The following is a 17673-nucleotide window of genomic DNA, read 5'->3' as shown; positions in this document are numbered from 1 at the left end:
TTTTTTGAATTTGGTCAACTTTATTTTCACTTGGTCTCATCATTTGAGTACATCTGACAACTTTGACAGCCAAAGTTTGTTCCTTCACTTCTCTTTCTTCCATTTAAGCCATCATCAACAAAACTGAAGCAAAATGTACATTTATGATCATAAAAACAATCAAGGAGACAAACTTGTACAAAAACAAAATCCTAAAAGGTACAGATGAGTGGACTGGTCAGGACACAACGCAGTCTCCCAAGATTCATTTAAAGAATTATGTCTGATCAGTGGGCATTAAGTGTTTATCCCTGAAGAAAATGGATATTCAATAGTAAATCACTTTATGAGGGGTTAATTTAGCGAACTAGAACCAGATGAAAAACTGGAAATCCTGCTTTGTCCTGACATTAGTAACACATTAATCTAAACAACCTTTAAATCCTCTATCTTCCTCAAGTGCATTAAAAATAACCTAGTAAATAATGCTGGGAAAAATAAACTCAATAAAACAAAGAAAGCACATCGACAGGGTAATCCACAAACATCAGTGGTTTCTCCCCTGAAGTGATTCCCATTGCCAAGTTAGCCCAAAGAAACAGGTGAAAAAGCTCCGTTACAAAGTGCAGCAGTTTAACACCCTGGCCACTTCCACTGTGGAACAGGGATGGTAAATAGTTTCCATGCACACAGATTCGTCAGAAATTCAACAACAGGCCAAACAAGAATGGACAGGAAAGGAATGGTAAAGGAGATGATGATTCATTTCTGTTTTGTGGCTTCAATAAGATTCAAGTAGTTTTTTTTCATAGAGCCACAAAGCTGATTGTTGGCAATACCTCCCCAAATGAGTGAAATGTAGCATGACTTAAGAATGGGTTGAGATTAAATTGACTGAAGTGCTTTGCTTGAAATAAATGGAATGGATTTTTTTTTAGCAGAGTCAGAAACAGGTGCAGGGAATCACCAGCAGGTGGAGCATGTGCTTTGACTGTGAACCTTCATTTTAAACAGTGACAAGTCTCACAGAGTGAGTTTTCCTCTTCAGCAGACAAAGTGATTAAAAAAACATAACAAAACATAACAAAACAAAAAACAAGTGCCCCAATGTTTTCTTTCTAAAACCCAAAGATGAATTACTACGATGATTGGACTGACTGTTTTTGTTTTAAAATGTGACAAAAAATAATTAATCACTAGCAGGAACCCTTTCTATCAGGTAATACAGTGTGACTGAACACAAAAGAGACATGGCAGAGACATTATATGGCTCAACTCTACTAACAGCTCTACATGATTTATGTCTATGTGTGAATGGACTGAAACTTGACCAGTGTTTATGTAAGTGTGTTCATGTTCTTTATTTTCCATGTTTTTGATTGAATTTAGTTAGTTGTCAGTATCAGCGCCTCATGTCTGTTCTCTCCTGCTCAGTCCAGTTAATCATATTCTCCTCCTCTTCATCTTCTGCCAATGTTGTTACTGAAGTGTCACGGTCCAGTCTTCTCCTGCGTTCATACCTGGCTTACGAAGCGTCAACACAGACATGGAAGCGTCAAACTCGAACTCTACCTGGCTCTCCTGACCAACTGCAAAACAGAGAGAGAGTGTTAGAGAGTGTGAACCTTTGATGGGAGAAAAGGTTTGTAAAATGAAATTTCATGTAACCGAAAGTAAAAGAATAGAGGAGAGGAAGTTCACTGTAACCTCGGGGGTGAAGTTTAAATAAGAGACAGAGAGAAAATACTTCACTAAAGAAAAAACATCTGGTGTTATAATCTTAATAAGTCTGTGTTGTGGCAATAGTAGCTCTTAAGGTGATACAAAAAAAATCTGGAGGAATGAGTATGTAGTTTTTTAATTCACTTACCAGCAGTCCTCAGGGTTACCATGCTGGGCTTACTGGCTCCCAGTATGACAATTCGTTCAATCCAGGATTGGGTGGAAAACTGTGCATCTGGAGCCAGATTACTGTGAGCCAGGCAGAAACATGGATTAAAATGTTTTATAGCACAAATAAAGCTATGACTGTATAATAACTCTGTTATTATTTGTATACTATAACAATGCTGTTTTCTGTATCTTTCATTATCAGAAAACTTTTTTGGATCACATTTCTATGACACATGAAGATCTGCTTTATATAAAAACACTGAGGCAGATTACCACCTCTTATTCAACATAAAAACAGCATTCATCACTCACATCGATGAAAGGATGTTGTTGGCAAAGGAAAGTCTTCTGTGGATGAACTCCCTCTTCTCATAGTTAAAAGTGTGGCCATCATCAATGTAAAGTTCACCCACTGCAGTTCTCTGTCAGATAAAAAGGTTGAAGCACTTAAGAAACACAATCAAGATCAATATACACACGTCAGTATAGCAGTGACTAATATTTGTGTTTGGCAGCTGTCAGTTTTTTCTTCCTACACTTGAGTTACCTGAGGGTTAAGAGCCACATGTAAGGTGTAGGGATCATGCTCCATACAAGTGGAGGACCTGCGAACTCTGAGCTTCCTGGGAATAATGGAGCCACCGCGCTGGAACACTGGGATCTGAAAAGAAGTCAGAGCTTCATATCAAAACTAGTTGGAGAGAGAAAGAATGAAAACTCTTAATTGATGGAACATGTGTGTCTTACAGAGCTCATGGTCACAGGGATGTAAAGGTTCTGGGCACCATTGTGCTTCTGGAAAGTGTGGACGTCAAACCAGATCTGAGAAGCAAAGGAAAGTTCATATGTTTCTTTAAGTCTGAAGTTATCTAATTCTCACCATGCCTAGTAAATATCAATTTGAACCCACAGCAGACAAAAGCCATCTTTAAGATGTGAAAAAGTCTGTCCTGAGTCCTCTTACCTCATCTTTACCAGGCAGATAGGCAGTGACTCCCCTGGCTCCCTCCTCAGTAACTGGATGTACCAACAAGTCTCTTCCTGCAGCAGAATTTTATAACCTCAGTGTATCAGATATTTATTTTCAGCCATGCTGTAGCATCTGATTTCAAGTTTTTATTCCTACACTTAATGCATGTAGTCACCATATTTCATCACAATACCACAGCAACAGTTCACAGTTAAATAATGAATGTGCCCAGATTTGGACTAATAGCATATCTTGATAGATCTGTTGAAAAAAGGAAGTGAACATTTTTCAGTGATAGTGTTTTTCAACTCACCGATCAAGAACTCGTCATCCAGAGCAAAAGTAGCTGTATCCTGAGGATACTCCACCCACAGCGGTCTGCAACAAATACGTACATGTAAGCAACAACAATAATCATAAATAATAACTGAAGTTCAGTACTTGACAGGAAGATTAACCATCTTTTTACAAGACATGCCCAAGTTTGGCTAAAAACATGATGTAACAATTCAATTTATGTGCATCAAAATATACAGACAAATCTGCAGTAACTTCAAACCTCACCTCATAACGGGCTCTCCAGTGTGATGTGCGCTGTAGAATTGCTGGTACCAGTAAGGCAGAAGAGTGTAGCGCTGGCGCACAGCCTCACGGATCAGTGCAGTGTTTTCTGGGCCAAATAGCCAGGGCTCACGGCGAGGTGTGTCCAGGTGAGCATGAGCTCTGAAGAATGGCTGGTAAGCCCCTGTCTGGTACCAACGCACCAACAGCTCAGTGTTTGGTGACTTAAAGAATCCGCCGACGTCAGCTACGAGACAGATGAGGTCAGGGTGAGGCCAAATAAAAACATAACGTCACTGAAAGAACAGCAGCTTAACACAACATCAGCTCTGTCTGAGTCAAATGGCAAATATGGACTTCATACTGATACATGTTACATCAGAATCAGAAATACATAATTGATCCCAGAGGGGAACATGTTACTGCAACAAAACCACCTTGTGCTCATTGTGGTCACACATGTAGTTGATCAGGGAAACTTTTAATATCAATGTCAAAAAACACTTTGGCAGGTCTCAAAGTCAAATTATTTTAAGTTTAAAGATTTCTCCCTTCTTCAGATGTTAATGAGAGTAATGAAAAGGTTACAATATTCATCTTTATAAATAAAGACAGCTGACTCCTAACCTCACAAATATTGTATTAGTTGTATTGTATTGTACAAATATTGCTGGTAAGATCAGTTACAGCAGGGCATCTGTAGTAGCTTCTGTCTTCCCTCACAGCATTGAGTTCAACTTCCCATAATATACCATCTTTTTTTTTTAATAGAAGCAATTTAAAAATACAAAGTCAGTTTGAAATTCAGCCCAAAATTATTCAGCACATGGTTATTTTTGGCTGAATCAAGAGAAAAATGCTCCATGGGCTTACAAACCAAAGCCTGTTTACACTCACCACCACAGAAAGATATTCCCACCAGGCCCAGGCTCAGACACATGGGGATGGAAATCTTCAGATGGTCCCACTCAGCAGCGTTATCTCCAGTCCATACAGCACCTAGGACCGCAACATACACTTTCTTTACTCTGGATTAAAAATCCCATGATTTCCCTGTTGCTAATGATGGTTGTAAGGAAACAAACAAAACAGGAAAAACAGTGTAAACCGATGCTGCATATTAAATCTGTAATAGTCTTACCATAGCGCTGTGACCCAGCAAAGAAGGCTCTGGTCAAGACAAAGGGTCGCTCAACTCCTCCTGACCTCTGGATGAGACCCTCAGCTGTGGCCATTTGCTGCAGGTCGTATAAAGAGCAATCGTTTGAGCAATGGGAGTTTGTTTATCTCACCGAAGACAGAAAAGTGAATCATATAAAAATAATTTTCTATTGCTCACAAAGCAATCTAAAGGAAAACATTGGTGTGGACTCACCACATAGAAACCGTAGATGTTGTGCACGTCTCGGTGCTCCCAAGCTCCGTGCACTGCATCCTTGTGCATAGTAACCTCTGGCCCATTAAAGACAGAGGGCTCATTCATGTCATTCCAAGTATAGAGGTTCTCCATGGAGCCCTGGATGGTGAGCAAAGAGTCAAAATATGAGCCTCAAGATCAGATCAATCACATAGAAAAAGGAATTCATAAACATATGATGACACAAAGGAAATTGTCTTATTTTTGGCTTTTCATGCCTTAAAGTTCATCTGAACACTAGCAGGAACTAAAGTTGCAGTTGTTAGCCACGATGAGAGACTTTTTTTAAAAGAGAGACATTTCCACTTTCAGAATGAATAGCTTTCCCTTGAAACTGAAATATTTCCTCAGCCTATTGTTGTCTGTACTTTGACATGAGCAGGATAGTAACACTGCACCCCAAGCAGAGAGTTATACAACAATATCTCTGTTGAGTAAACAGATTTACTTCAAGGGGTCTTAGTCCCCAGAGAAAGCAAATACATCCATCCAATCAAACATTATCTGCAATTTTAGTCAGCTGGCAAGCAGCAGCAGCAAAAACCCTAATCCTATTTGTATTTCTGACACTGAGAAGTAACCTTTAGACTCACCTCATACTGGTCGTATGCAAACTGACTTGCCCACCATGCTCTCATGTCTGCACGGGTGAAATCAGGATAGCCAGCACTACCTAGAAATCAGCCATCCCCGGGAGAAAAAGGAAGAAAAGAAAAAAATTACTGACGACAAAAAAGAGCAGCATTAAAACAGTAAAAAAATAAATAAATAAAAAACAGGTTTTTACATTAATTTATGATCATTTTTATGATGGCCGATGTAGCGTTTTGAGTCTCTTACCTGGCCAGCACCAACCCTCATAATCTCCACCATCTTTGTTCTTAATGTAGAAACCCCGGGAACGGATTTCATTGTGGATCTTGTAGTTGCTGTCTACTTTAATATGAGGGTCCACAATAGCCACCATCTATAAAAAGAAAGGAAAATTTACAAAAGGTTTTTAAAATTAAATCAGCCATTTCAAGGATTTGCAGTCCACTGAATCAATGGATGAAGAGTGTGGAAAGTGGAGGGAAAACCCCATAAGATGATGCATCTTTTAGTCGTCTGCTCGTACAGTGCTGTTGGGTTATTTTGAATCTTTACCTTGCGTTTCTTATCCAAGAGACCCTGCAGCATCTCCTTTGGAGTTGCAAACTTGTGTGGATCCCAAGTAAAGTAGCGCTTTCCATCTGTGTGCTCAATGTCGAGCCAGATAAAATCATAGGGGATGTCATGCTCGTCAAAGCCTGCATCCACTGCCTGCACATCTTCCTGGTCATTGTAGTTCCAGCGACACTGGTGGTAGGCCAGAGCAGCCAGGGGAGGGAAAGACTGAGTGCCTGTGGGACAACATAAGAGGAATGACTAAATCTTAAAGGGTTAAGACAAATGATACGAGAATTAAAACTGGTTCAAACATTGTTTTGACTTCAGCTTTGTTGGCTAATGTAGGAACGCTGAAAGACCTAAAACTGAGGAGTGAAGTCTCTGACTTCGGAAAGAAAGCACTGCATGATCAGTAGAACAGCCCACAGCTCATCTTCTTACCTGTGAGAGAGGCGTACTGAGAGAAGATATCTTTGGGTGTCGGTCCAAGCATGATGAAAACGTCAATGATGCCACTTTCAGAAATCCAACGCACATCTGTCTGTGGCGTCTCACTGGAGCCCTGCACATAATCCAACATTTTCCCAAACACAGTCTGAAGAGAGAAAAAAGTGCAGGAGTTGGTGAAGCTTCTTTAAGCAAAACACAGTCACTGGAAATATAACAGAGAAATAAAAGCCAACTAACCTTCCCAGCTGTGTTGGAGCTAATATCAACCCAGGTTTCAGCAGCATTAAGCCAGAAGATGCCTGTGGTCCTCTGTGTGTTGTGGGCCAACATGACTGGGACAGCGCCATAAAGAGCCATAGGGTTATACAGCTCATACTGGAACACATCCAAGTTGTAGAGTCGATAAGGGTCTCCATTACTGAAACAGAGAAACTAGACTTTATCCAACCCAACATGCTTTATGAAAAAGTAAAAGAAAAATCCATCATCTCTTATTGACACTCACTCTGTTGTTTTGAGCCTGAGGTTGTCTGCGTGTTCAGGAATGCCATAGACATGCTCCACACCTGGCCATGAAAAATCTAAACTAATAGCAGACGGACCTGGGAGGTGAGGACAAAACAATAGTTAGAGAACGAAAAAAAAGTCAGAGAGCAGCCGAAATTTTAAAAAGGAAACATAGATAGGAGTATTTCATTGAATGAAACTTGAAATAAGAACAAGATTTCTCTCTGATTATAGCCAAATCATCATGAGCACTTACCATTAGGTTTGCTATCAGAGTGCGACTTAAATGTCTCCTCCCACATCCCATCTTCATCCTTCTCTTCTTCTTCTACTTTCTGACAAGAAAACCAAAAGGACAGTCACGTAAATGAAGTACGCAAAGGCAGACTCAGCAATAAAGCAGTTTTTCGAGATGAAGAGAAGAAGAGGAAGCGGAGGGTGTGTTGTACCTCGGCCTGGTTTGCTGGGTCAGCCTCCTCTTTCTTCTCCCCCTCTGGGTCTGCCTGACTACTCCATCGCATAAAGAATGGGGAGAGAGGTGAGAAGAATAAGAGAAAAGGAAAGGATGAAGCTCTTCTACTAAGTCATCCCATCTTGTGATGCATAATAAAATATGTAAAAAGTGTAATCACACAATGACAAAAAAGACATACAAATGGGGAGGTTGGCGAATGCCCCTGACTCTACAAGGATGTCTAACTAATGCTCTATGTGGGCTCTGTTACTGAATTCTAATGACAAAGGAGACTGAGCAACTCCCAACCTTGTGGCTATTTGAAGCTAAGCATCATGGGACAAGGCCTCTCGAGGATGTGACAATGTAACACCCACAAGGTCCCAAGCAGAACCACAGAGGCACTTGGTGGATTCCCTAAATACATGGTGCAATGAAGGCCAGGCTTTACACCAAAGACTCATCAACATGACAAGCTTAAATTTGAAAGTCAAACACTTGGATATGAAGCGGGTTCCGCTACAACAAACTTGCAGGAAGCAATGAAGCCAAGTTGTGTTTGAAAAGCCTGTTATGCCATAATCCCATTTCAGCAGAAAAACATGGCGCCGTGTTTTTTCCTCACAACATAAACGCACACAATATTATCTTTTCAGTTCACATTTCCTTTTTCCATGTTAAAGGTGGGCAGCAGCTGCACAAGCCCTGCAGACTTGTGTACTTATGGCCAGTAGGTTCTGATATGTCTGTAATCCAATAGCCCTAAAGAGCATTTTGGAGATGGTTTGCAGGAACACATTGTCACATTCTCTTTCATTTCCAAAGCCTCCTGCCACAAACGATTCAAGAGACATCAACAAACAAACACCTCCTTTTTCCTAGAACACATGCAGAAGAACTATCCACGAACTATCCAAGACCCAGAGCAGATTTTGAAGTGATTAAGTTCCTTTCAAACATACCAGGTAAACTAACTCTGTTGAGACCTGCATGTCACAAAAGCTTTCATTCCAAAATAATAGAGGTCATCCTTTAATGCAGCGCTAAATAATAGAAGGTCAAAATAATAGCGGTAACAAATCACAGCACATCATTTTTAAGACTCAAACAGAGTCTTATACAAAGCTGCTGACCAAATCCAAACACTGATATTTCAAAGGTTTTTAGCTTTAAGCCAGAAATTTGTAAACCAAAAACAGTAGCAGTTTTTTTCCTAAAAGAATGACAGTATGGCTCTACTCGTCAAAAGGAGCTGCAGGAAACATCCACATATGAAATGCAAACTAAAGCATAACCACAAAGAGAGATGTTGCTGTTTGGTTTAGAAACTACTCAGAAAAAAAACTAGCAGCACAGGTAACACAAACTGTTAGGTGGGACTTAGACCACATGTGTGTTAAAAGAGAAAAGCACTGCTTTTTTCTCCAGCCAAAGTGGCTCCACAGCCAGCCCTATATCTCCACCTATAGAAGTTAGACATCATCTCTGTCAGTATAACTGGTTACATACACATTCAGTCATGCAGGTGCAGTGTTAGCTCTGATAGTGACCACCTATGTAGGTGCTGGATTAAGTTAACAAGACACTGAACTGACCAGAGAGCAGGGCAGAGTTAAATCAGTGGTGGAGAAAGATAAACCCACATCATTCAGGTTTAGTTTTTCTTTGTTTTGATCGGGATGATTTTTCTTTGTTTCATGAAATAAGACAAAAAAAATCACAATACTCTACAAGAGGCTTATTTTTTGGATGATCCTTTAAAAGAATGAGGATGATAACAGGGGGCTAAACTGACCCCTTCAATCTGGATTAAATTAAACACCAACATGCATACACTCAACCACACTCTTCTCTCTCATTCACATTAACTTAGAGTAAATACTGTACTCAGTGTGATGGGAGTCCCTACATTTTTGTCACTACTGGCAGCATTAGCACAAGGGACAGAATACACACTTACAAATCTTAAGGGTCTTTACCTAGAGAATACCCTCTTGACATTATCCCACACGCTAGCCACTGTGCTAGTTACTTTATAGGAGAAACTAGGATGATAGGGAGAAGAGGACAGAACAACGAGTCAGAGACAGTACTCAAAAAACAAACCATTTCATGGGAACAAAAACAGAAATCATCCACTGAGTGAAGATGTGGATTAAAAAGAGAGGGCTGGCATTTAAACATGTGTGCATGCGTGGTTTCTCACGTGTCCTTGCGCATCCTCAGGTGCTCAAAGGCCAGCAGGCCGCGGGAGTTCAGCGACATCAGCACTTCTCGGCCTTCCATGATGTCCAGCCTGAATGGCCGGGCACTGACGATGACCCTCTGAGACTCGGCCCCCAGGGACAGGACCACTCCGTTCTCATCCTGAGACAGGAGGGACATGCTGAGACAGAGAGGCAGAAGGGAGGAAAAGGTGAGGTTCTGGTTCAGAAAGGGTTAAGATGAATTTAACTTATATTCACTAACTTCTTTAGTTCACCTATCTTTAACAAATCATAATCCTCAGTGATAAAGTTTCTCAGCTTGTCTTTTTTTCTGCTTCACCAAAAATGTAATATTTAGAGTTTCACTTCTTATTTTATCAACCATTTTTTCCTGTTTGTGTCACTTTATTAGAGAAAAATGTTGAACTCAACAGACTTTTCACAATAACTGTTTCAGTGTTTTTTTCCCCCGATATATTAGTTTACTTACGGCTCTGTAGGTGGCTCCCTGATGAGCACGTCTGGGACCTCATAGCGAGGCTTCAGCGGCTTCAGCTCATTAATCTTCACCCTTGTCATGTTCCCCTGGAGACGGTAGAGCTCCAGCAGCAGACGAACCTGAGACAGAGAAAGAGGGAGATGTTTGAGGATAGAAGGATGGCAGTGGAAGGGAAGATGAGGATGAACTTCATTATCATCACATTTACACTACAGAGAGCTCAGCCAACTGGTTCAGCCAAGTTGTTCTGATCAGAACTGCACTTGCCATTTTCGAAATTTTGATCTAATACCAGAGGGAAAAGAGATCAAAAGTGGGAGGTCGTGCTGCTATGACGAGCACTTACCCACTGTGACTTGCTTCTCTACGTAGGATTTACCTTGTTGTTGTCATTGATGAGCTGCAGAGTAAGTCTAGAGTTTGTCAACTCCATGGTCTCCAGCAAGGCTCGATAGGGAGACTCACCGGGCTTTATCGCTCGCTGACGCCTGTTTCGAGTTAAGTGGACATCAGTGATTCATTAGAAACGGTGTCCATTTCTTTGCAAGGCTTAAAGTAAATTAGTCACTGCGTTTTCTCAATTTGTTTTTACTCACTTGCAGAAGGCACTCTGGTCACAGGTCTTAAAGTTCCCCCTGTCCACTGCCCATGTCCCGCTGAGGCACACAGCCAGCCAAAGAACCAAGACAGTTGCCATCCTAAAAAGACAACAAAAAACCCAAGAAACAATATGAGCTCTGGTGAGGGGTAAAAGCTACTCACTTCTTCAGTTTGAAAAAGGTCAAGTAACAGCCAAATACATGTCCAAACTACAGGTCAAACTACAGCGTGCAAACGGGAGTTAAACGTGCACCGACCGGACTTTGATCTCTCTGTTGCGGTGAATACTAGTGTGTCTACGAGTGAACGGTAGAGGCAGAAAACGTCGCAAGCCGCTACACAAATTTCCGTTTCCTCATCCTGCAGCAACCACACAATGAGCATATAAGCACATCGATGTCGCTTCTTACAGTTCCTTTCATACTGGGCACTAAGCGTGAATGCTTATTACTTTAATTCATGTCATTCAAAGTTTGGTAATGTGATGTAGTTGAATTGATGCCAAGAGATAGCATTAGTTAGCTAACGTTTCAGCTAATATGGGCTAAATGTGGCTAGCATATAGTCGGAAATGCTAAAGAAATTGCAAGTAAATAGACACACACGATATGTTTGACACCTGATTCTCTCATTTCTAACGGGCGCTAACGTCTGGTTGTTTGACAGCAGTGTCATCGTAAATAACCCCATTGATCAAGGCACCGGGCTAACCTTGCTGACAACAGGCACAGAACAGGCAGCCTGTCAAGCCGCTAATTCAATTGAGGGGATCTGGACTTTTCCTGTTTGTGGCCGTTAAATCCCGAAACAAGAAGCTTGCTAGCTCAGGTTATCTAGTGTGTTCCCACAGCAATGAGCTCGGCCGGTGCGGACGCCGATAATGTATCAAACAGAAGATGAATTTACGATGAAAGAGCGGACCTGCTTTGTCTTACCTTTCAGTGAAGGTGGCCATCTTGATTATGCTCTCTCTTGACTCCGCCCATTTCAGTCCGCAACAAAGATCGTAAAAAAGTAAGATTCTCAAGAACTGACCCAAATATTTACTTTGGTAAAACAAATATTACAGAAATAATTGAAGTATTCGGAACTGGACATTCACGGTCATCATTATTTTTTCAAGAGTGTAACATATATATTTTTAATCTGGTTGATACTAAAGAGGGGATGGAGGAATATTTATCCTCTCAAGCATGGACACGTCATCGCGAAGCTCCAGTCAGTGAAGTACACATTTCTCTTGGATTTGTCCCACATTGAAAGCACGGGAGGGATTTTCAACCAATGCAAGGTCTTAGTGATGAAAACACGTGTTCACTGAGAAAGAAACCAGTGTCCAAACAAATCTGACGAAATGAATCTGTTATATGAAGGCCCTTTTCTTCCAGGAAAAAGGAAGTGTGACACTACCCAAGAAATATAATAAATTAATAAATAAATAAATAAAATAAAATGAGACTTGCACTTAAACTAGGCTAAAAGTCAAAGTTATGAGGTTCTAAAACTAATCCTGATTACCTCATTTTCTGAATGTAATTTCAACTCTACGATTAATTTCGCTGATGCTTTTGTACAAAGCAACCTAAAACACAAGCAAGGATTTAGACCCCTCATTAGAGCAAATGCTCGGGATTTAGCTCTTGCATTGTATTGATCTCTACAGTTGATGGTGATAATATGTAAAAACAGTTATATATTCAAGTTCATTGACCTTGCAGTTTGAAAAAGAAACAGGACAAGACTTTGCAGATTCCTTGTATAGTCCAAACACTTAGCTAATAAAAATGAATCTGAAGTATCAGCACCTACACACATCTAAGGTCAAAACTAAGATTTATTCATTAAAATGGTTGAAAAAAATGCTTATGCATATGAAAAACAATTTACCCCATGTTTTTTAAGCAAAATTAGGATGTGAACAATCTGGAAAAAAACAGTCTGGTTTTACGAACATCACCCAAATGATTTAGCAGAGATGAGATGAGATGTACTTCCTAACTAAGATGACATACAGGGCGCTTCTGTGTGGATCAGTTTTGGTATGAACATAGTACAATGTGTGTCAGCTTGTCCCCCTTATCTTTTGAACTTAAAGAGTCAGTCAGGAACATTGTCTTAAAATATGGTACAAAAAGAAAGTAAACGTGTCCACAGAGCTAAACTTCACTCAAACTTAAGTACAGTGATGGCAACTTTGCAGTCCACTTCCTGGAGCAATGTAACATACTTCTTCGTCTTTTTTACTGTGTTTACTTCCTGTCACTTGCTGCTCACAGTTCTTTCCTCATTTCCTGTTAGAGCTGAAATCGCCAGCACAAATGTCCCAATCTATCAATGTTTTTATGCAGGACGCTGTGAATTGGAGCCACATATCTTGCTACGTCACCGTCCCGTGAGAAATCCCTGCAAAACAGACCCCTCTCTGAGCTGAAGACAAACTTCTGAGGCATGGGCCCATTGCCCCTCACATACTCCCACACAGCCAGGAGCAGCAGCCTCACTTCAAAGGGAGTGATGTGGGGGAAGGCTTCATGGACATTGGCCAGGATCGGAGGCAGGAGCTGACCCTCTCCCATGCAGGACACCAGGAGGCAGGAGACCTGGAGGTGCCATGGGGAGTCTGTAGACAACACCTCACGAGAAGACTCCCAGTGAGCCAGCAGAGTTGCAAGGAGGCCCCTGAGCACAGCAGAGCAGTAGCAGAGAGCCGGGCGTCCAGCTGCCACCACCTGGAGTAGAGGGAATAGCACAGGGTGGGCCTCAAAGCACCGCCGGATGTGGATGTCTCGCTCCACCGTGGTGCGGGCATGCTCTTCTGGGGGCCAGGACAGCTCGCTGTTTGCAACATCCGGACAAATGTTTTCCACCAATGTTACGGCCACAACTTTGGCTGCCTCTGCGTTGATGGGTAATGGCTCGTCAGGGTCGGATGGTGCCCGTGAGCCATTGATGGAGCCATTGAGACCAGAGGAGCTGCAACACTGAACTATGACGCACAGAAGAGACTGTATGTTCTACAAAGGAGAGAAGATGAAGGTAAAAATATAGTTTTAGTATTTTCAAGCTGCTGCACATAACACACCAACACACAGTATATAAATGTATCTGAATGTATATGTGTTGCTTTAAATGCTCTGTTTAAATACCGTAACTCACCTGGGTGACCCCAGATGGGTCGTGTAACGGCCTGGAAGTGCGGACCTTCAGCCCCTTGCCAATCACTCCTGCGTGAAAAACTGACCACACGCTACCAGAAAAGTTGACTGTGGTACCAAACCTGCAGTTGACATCCAGCAGAGAGGCTCCGAGATCAGGGGACACAGAGGGCGCGGTAATAGGAGCACCAGACATATCAGTGGCTTCCCCTCCAAACAGATCAGCATTACCTTTATGGAGCGCTCCCTCCACTAGCTGCTGAAGCACGGCTTTAAGTGTGAGTGGAGAATACGCTGCCAAACGAGAGAGGAGAAGGACTGAACAGTTGACTGCCTCCGCTGCCTGTCCCCCATCTCTCCCCACTTTGCCCACTTCCCCTCTCCTCCGCAGCACCAAAAAGAAATGAGATACAGAAGCCCTGGAGAGTAGGAGCAGTTGAGCTGGAGAGGAAGTGCGAGGGAGTGGGCTACAGGACAGGAGGCGCACTGTAGCATGAGACACAGCTGGATCACCATGAAGGAGGAGAGGGGCAAAATCATGGAGGTTACCAGAGACCGCTGAGCCCACCTGGATGGCCATGGAGGACTGGGCACCTGCAGCTGTCCCTCTTCTCTCTTCATCCTGACTCTGGATGGCTGCAGCAAGGTTAAGCAGCAACTGCCTCAGATGCCTGGGCCCCAGAGTGTGAGTATGGATCTGAGCTACACAGCGAGTTACAGCAGCAGGAATGAGTCCGGCCATGCAAGAGGAGAGCGTGGTGTGGAGCTGCCAGGCCAAAGCCAGTTCCTCTGGGTTGCGGGCCTGTGTTAGCAGCTGGCAAAGGGCCTCAGTGGCCACGCTCGGACCTCCATACACAGACAGCAGACACAGCAGCTGGTGAAGCCAGAGGTGACGCTTCCTCTCAAGTCTCAGGGTCTCTGCACAGAGCTCACCTATGTGAGACTGCAGCTCTTCCAGGAAGGGGATAACTCTCTGAGGCTGAGAAGACGCAAAGTGAAGGGGGTTTACTTCACTCCCATCAGAGCGGTTAAAGACCAGCTTGTGAAGATGCAGGAGCAGCATCTGTAGGAGACGATCACAACCTTCTCTTACTCCTTCATGAGGGGAGGGTGTAGGGCCAGAAATAATGACGGAGGCTGGTGTAGCTGTGTCAGCCAGAAACCGGAGGACACGGGCCCCCCCTGATGGACTCTGGCTAATGAGGTGAACAGCCAGGCCCAGCATATTATCGAGCTCCTCTCTGGGGAGGCCTTGCAGCAGGGCCTGCAGCTGGAGTAAGACAGGAGGGCGTAGCAGCTCTACCAGCTCTGAAGACACAGCACCAAAGAGGTTGGGGGACATCGCAGCTAGCTGCAGCAAGAAAGGCACTGCCGCACGACGGAGTTGAGGTGAACTCTCCCAAGACGTTGAGGATGAAGTTGGAGATAGAGGGCTTGACGGGCTCAAACTTTCCTGAAACATCCTGAGCAGCTCCTTCCTGATGCTGTCTGAGTGGTGGGCTGCAAGGTGTCCGAGAATTCCCACTACTGAGCCAATCTTGGGCACCCTGCTGCCTTTTTCCACTCCCATCACCGGTAGCCCCTGGTCCTTTGTGCCATGAGAGCAGAAATCCTTGAGTCCACATGCCAAGACTCGGCTGATGATAGTTCCTGGAAAGGCAGAGCCAATATGAGCTACCACCCAATCAAAGTGCGGAGAATGCTGAACTGAGGTGTCCAACAGTGCATCCACACAGGCGTCTGGACACCAGGCCAGCATGGCAGCCAAACACTGGGAATAGGCCTCCATCAGGGACCGGGTGGCAGCACAGGACATCCAGAGCTGCAGCAGCTCATTGAGGCTAGAAGAGTGTGGGGCCACCCTGCGGCCAGCATGTTTGCTGCTCAGCTGACCCAACAAGTCCACAGCCCAGGCAGATACCAGAGGGGCCCAAGCCCGGGGATTGATTCGAATGAACTCTGAAAGCACCCCATGAACCTCCTGCAGAAAAACAGAAATAATGGGATCAATATGCTGCCATTTAACATGTTTTTATATGAAGGTAAGCTAAAATTCAGGTGGTTGAGATTAGGCAGGGTCTGGATCTGTTAGTTCTGGACCAGTTCAGCAATTATATTGAGCATAACTGAACTTAAATTAGAGAAACAGCAGTTTTAACTTAAGTCCAGATGTAATGTTAAAATCTGCCTCTTTTTAATGTTTTTGGTATTTAGTTTTGGAATAATGCTGACAAAATCTCCTCAAGCCCTGTGTGACATTTGAACATTTCCCACTTTTCTTTTTGTCTGAATCCCTCAAACATAAAGATTCATTATCACACGAGCCACAGAAAATCCTCAAAACCAAGAATCCATATGCTAGTGTTGTAACATAATTTGCACCTGAATGATGTCCTCCAGGTTTGAGCTGACCCCAACGCTGGCATCACCCTCCGTCTCCAGGCTGTGAAGGAAGGCTGACACGTACTCATCATAAACACCTCTCAGATGCTCCAGCACAGCACCTCGGCAGGCAGGGACTGAGCGCAGCAGACGCACGGCACAGCGAGCATGTTCACGGACACTGAGCTTCCGACCCTGAACAGTGTCAATGCCGCTGATGAAGGACTTGATCTCCTGAGACAGCTCCTGAGCACTACAAGTGAAAGTGGGGCGTTAGGTGGAAGCAGAAGGTGGTGTGAAAGACATTATGTGAATGAGTTTTTCTTTAGACCACCTATACAGATTTATGCATAAACCACAATTAACAATAGAATAAGTACTATTTTCACTGTTTATTTTCCATCAATCAGATGTTAAGCCAATAAACTGTGATCAGAAACCTCCACAACAACAACAATCTGTAGCCCAATCTGTAGAGACAAGTTTAAACCTGACAAAATGTCAGACTCAGGGTAGTAGTAGAACACATTATCAGCAAAATATAAACAGAAAAGAAAAGCTTGTTTCTCCTTAATTTATCCAATCAGATTTCTTTTTGTTATGCTTAGCACTAGAGATAAAACAAAAAGATAAAACTGATAATTCTTAAAAATAAGAAACAATAAGAAACATCTAACAGGATATATCATAAAAAATATTATAAAATTTAAACATTGGATAGTGTGGGATAATTAACCTGTTGTTGAAAGTCAACAAACTATAAGCAATGCAAATAATTCAGTGTTGCACTGAATCCCTTAAAACCCCATATATAATCTTAAGTTTTAAAAGAACACATAATTGTAGTAGTAGTATTAGTTTTAGAATGCTGTTTGTTCGGAAGAGATTTTATGACTGATTTTTCCAGAAATACAGGCAACTGAAAACAACATTTGGCTCAACAACATGTGTAATTCAGTTTTCCTTCCATAAATAGGATAAGAAAATCAAAATGCTGGAAAGTACTTAATGTATCCCTGATGTCCATTGTAAGTACAGTAACTTTTAGCGATTAAGCTGAACCTGAGGATCGTTTTAGTTGCATAGGCACTTCTACATTGGTAAACTCACAGTGATTTAAACAGATTCAACGTTAAAAAACTGACTCAAGTCAAAACGGTGTCTACTTGTTCTGTCAGAGGAGCAGCTTCCTCTCCTGTGTCTTACCTCAGGGCAGTCTGTCCTGTGTGAGAGTGCGAGCTCTGCATCGCTTTCAGCGGACTCCCATCAAACACCACAGACATAGCTTGGTCTCTAAGCATCAATAGGTCACATCAATTCCCCTACTAGGCTCCCGGACCTCAACGCTGACAAATGTGACAGTTTATGGTTGATTTTTTTGTCCAATTTCAGAACAAAACTACACCAAAAGGGCGCTCCAGAGCCGGATGTTACAACTTCTTCTAACGTA

At 42.6% G+C, this 17673-nt stretch overlaps 2 protein-coding genes across 4 annotated transcripts; both read right to left on the bottom strand.

Moving 5' to 3' along the window:
• Window positions 1–8: 8 nt before the first annotated feature.
• On the bottom strand, window positions 9–11723 carry ganabb (glucosidase II alpha subunit b). 3 transcript variants are annotated; one of them, XM_074674077.1, is made up of 25 exons: window positions 11622–11723; window positions 10683–10784; window positions 10466–10574; window positions 10078–10205; window positions 9587–9766; window positions 9360–9425; window positions 7376–7433; window positions 7183–7261; window positions 6925–7021; window positions 6657–6837; window positions 6411–6564; window positions 5967–6202; window positions 5661–5787; window positions 5414–5493; window positions 4779–4919; window positions 4545–4641; window positions 4301–4402; window positions 3407–3650; window positions 3156–3220; window positions 2837–2913; window positions 2620–2694; window positions 2420–2533; window positions 2185–2294; window positions 1850–1950; window positions 9–1568 (listed from the first exon to the last, which is right to left on the bottom strand). In XM_074674077.1, the coding sequence occupies exons 1-25, from the start codon at window positions 11639–11641 to the stop codon at window positions 1459–1461; spliced, it is 2853 nt and encodes a 950-aa protein (XP_074530178.1). In that variant the 5' UTR covers window positions 11642–11723; the 3' UTR covers window positions 9–1458. The 3 variants fall into 3 exon arrangements, with proteins under 3 accessions (XP_074530178.1, XP_074530179.1, XP_074530180.1); XM_074674078.1 differs by lacking the exon at window positions 11622–11723 and adding an exon at window positions 11398–11417; XM_074674079.1 differs by lacking the exon at window positions 9360–9425.
• A 521-nt stretch (window positions 11724–12244) lies between these two features.
• On the bottom strand, window positions 12245–17673 carry ints5 (integrator complex subunit 5). The gene is made up of 4 exons (XM_074674871.1): window positions 17430–17673; window positions 16224–16476; window positions 13843–15822; window positions 12245–13700 (listed from the first exon to the last, which is right to left on the bottom strand). Exons 1-4 carry the CDS (start codon window positions 17522–17524, stop codon window positions 12981–12983), a joined length of 3048 nt encoding a protein of 1015 aa, XP_074530972.1. The 5' UTR covers window positions 17525–17673; the 3' UTR covers window positions 12245–12980.

The sequence above is a fragment of the Halichoeres trimaculatus genome, unplaced genomic scaffold (assembly GCF_033239565.1).
Source record: "Halichoeres trimaculatus isolate MK-OKI-2021-1 unplaced genomic scaffold, fHalTri1.1 fHalTri1_scaffold_7, whole genome shotgun sequence".
NCBI classification, from domain to species: Eukaryota; Metazoa; Chordata; class Actinopteri; order Labriformes; family Labridae; genus Halichoeres; species Halichoeres trimaculatus.
Note: the sequence above shows the minus strand (reverse complement) of the source record. Positions and strands in the feature narration are given on the sequence as shown.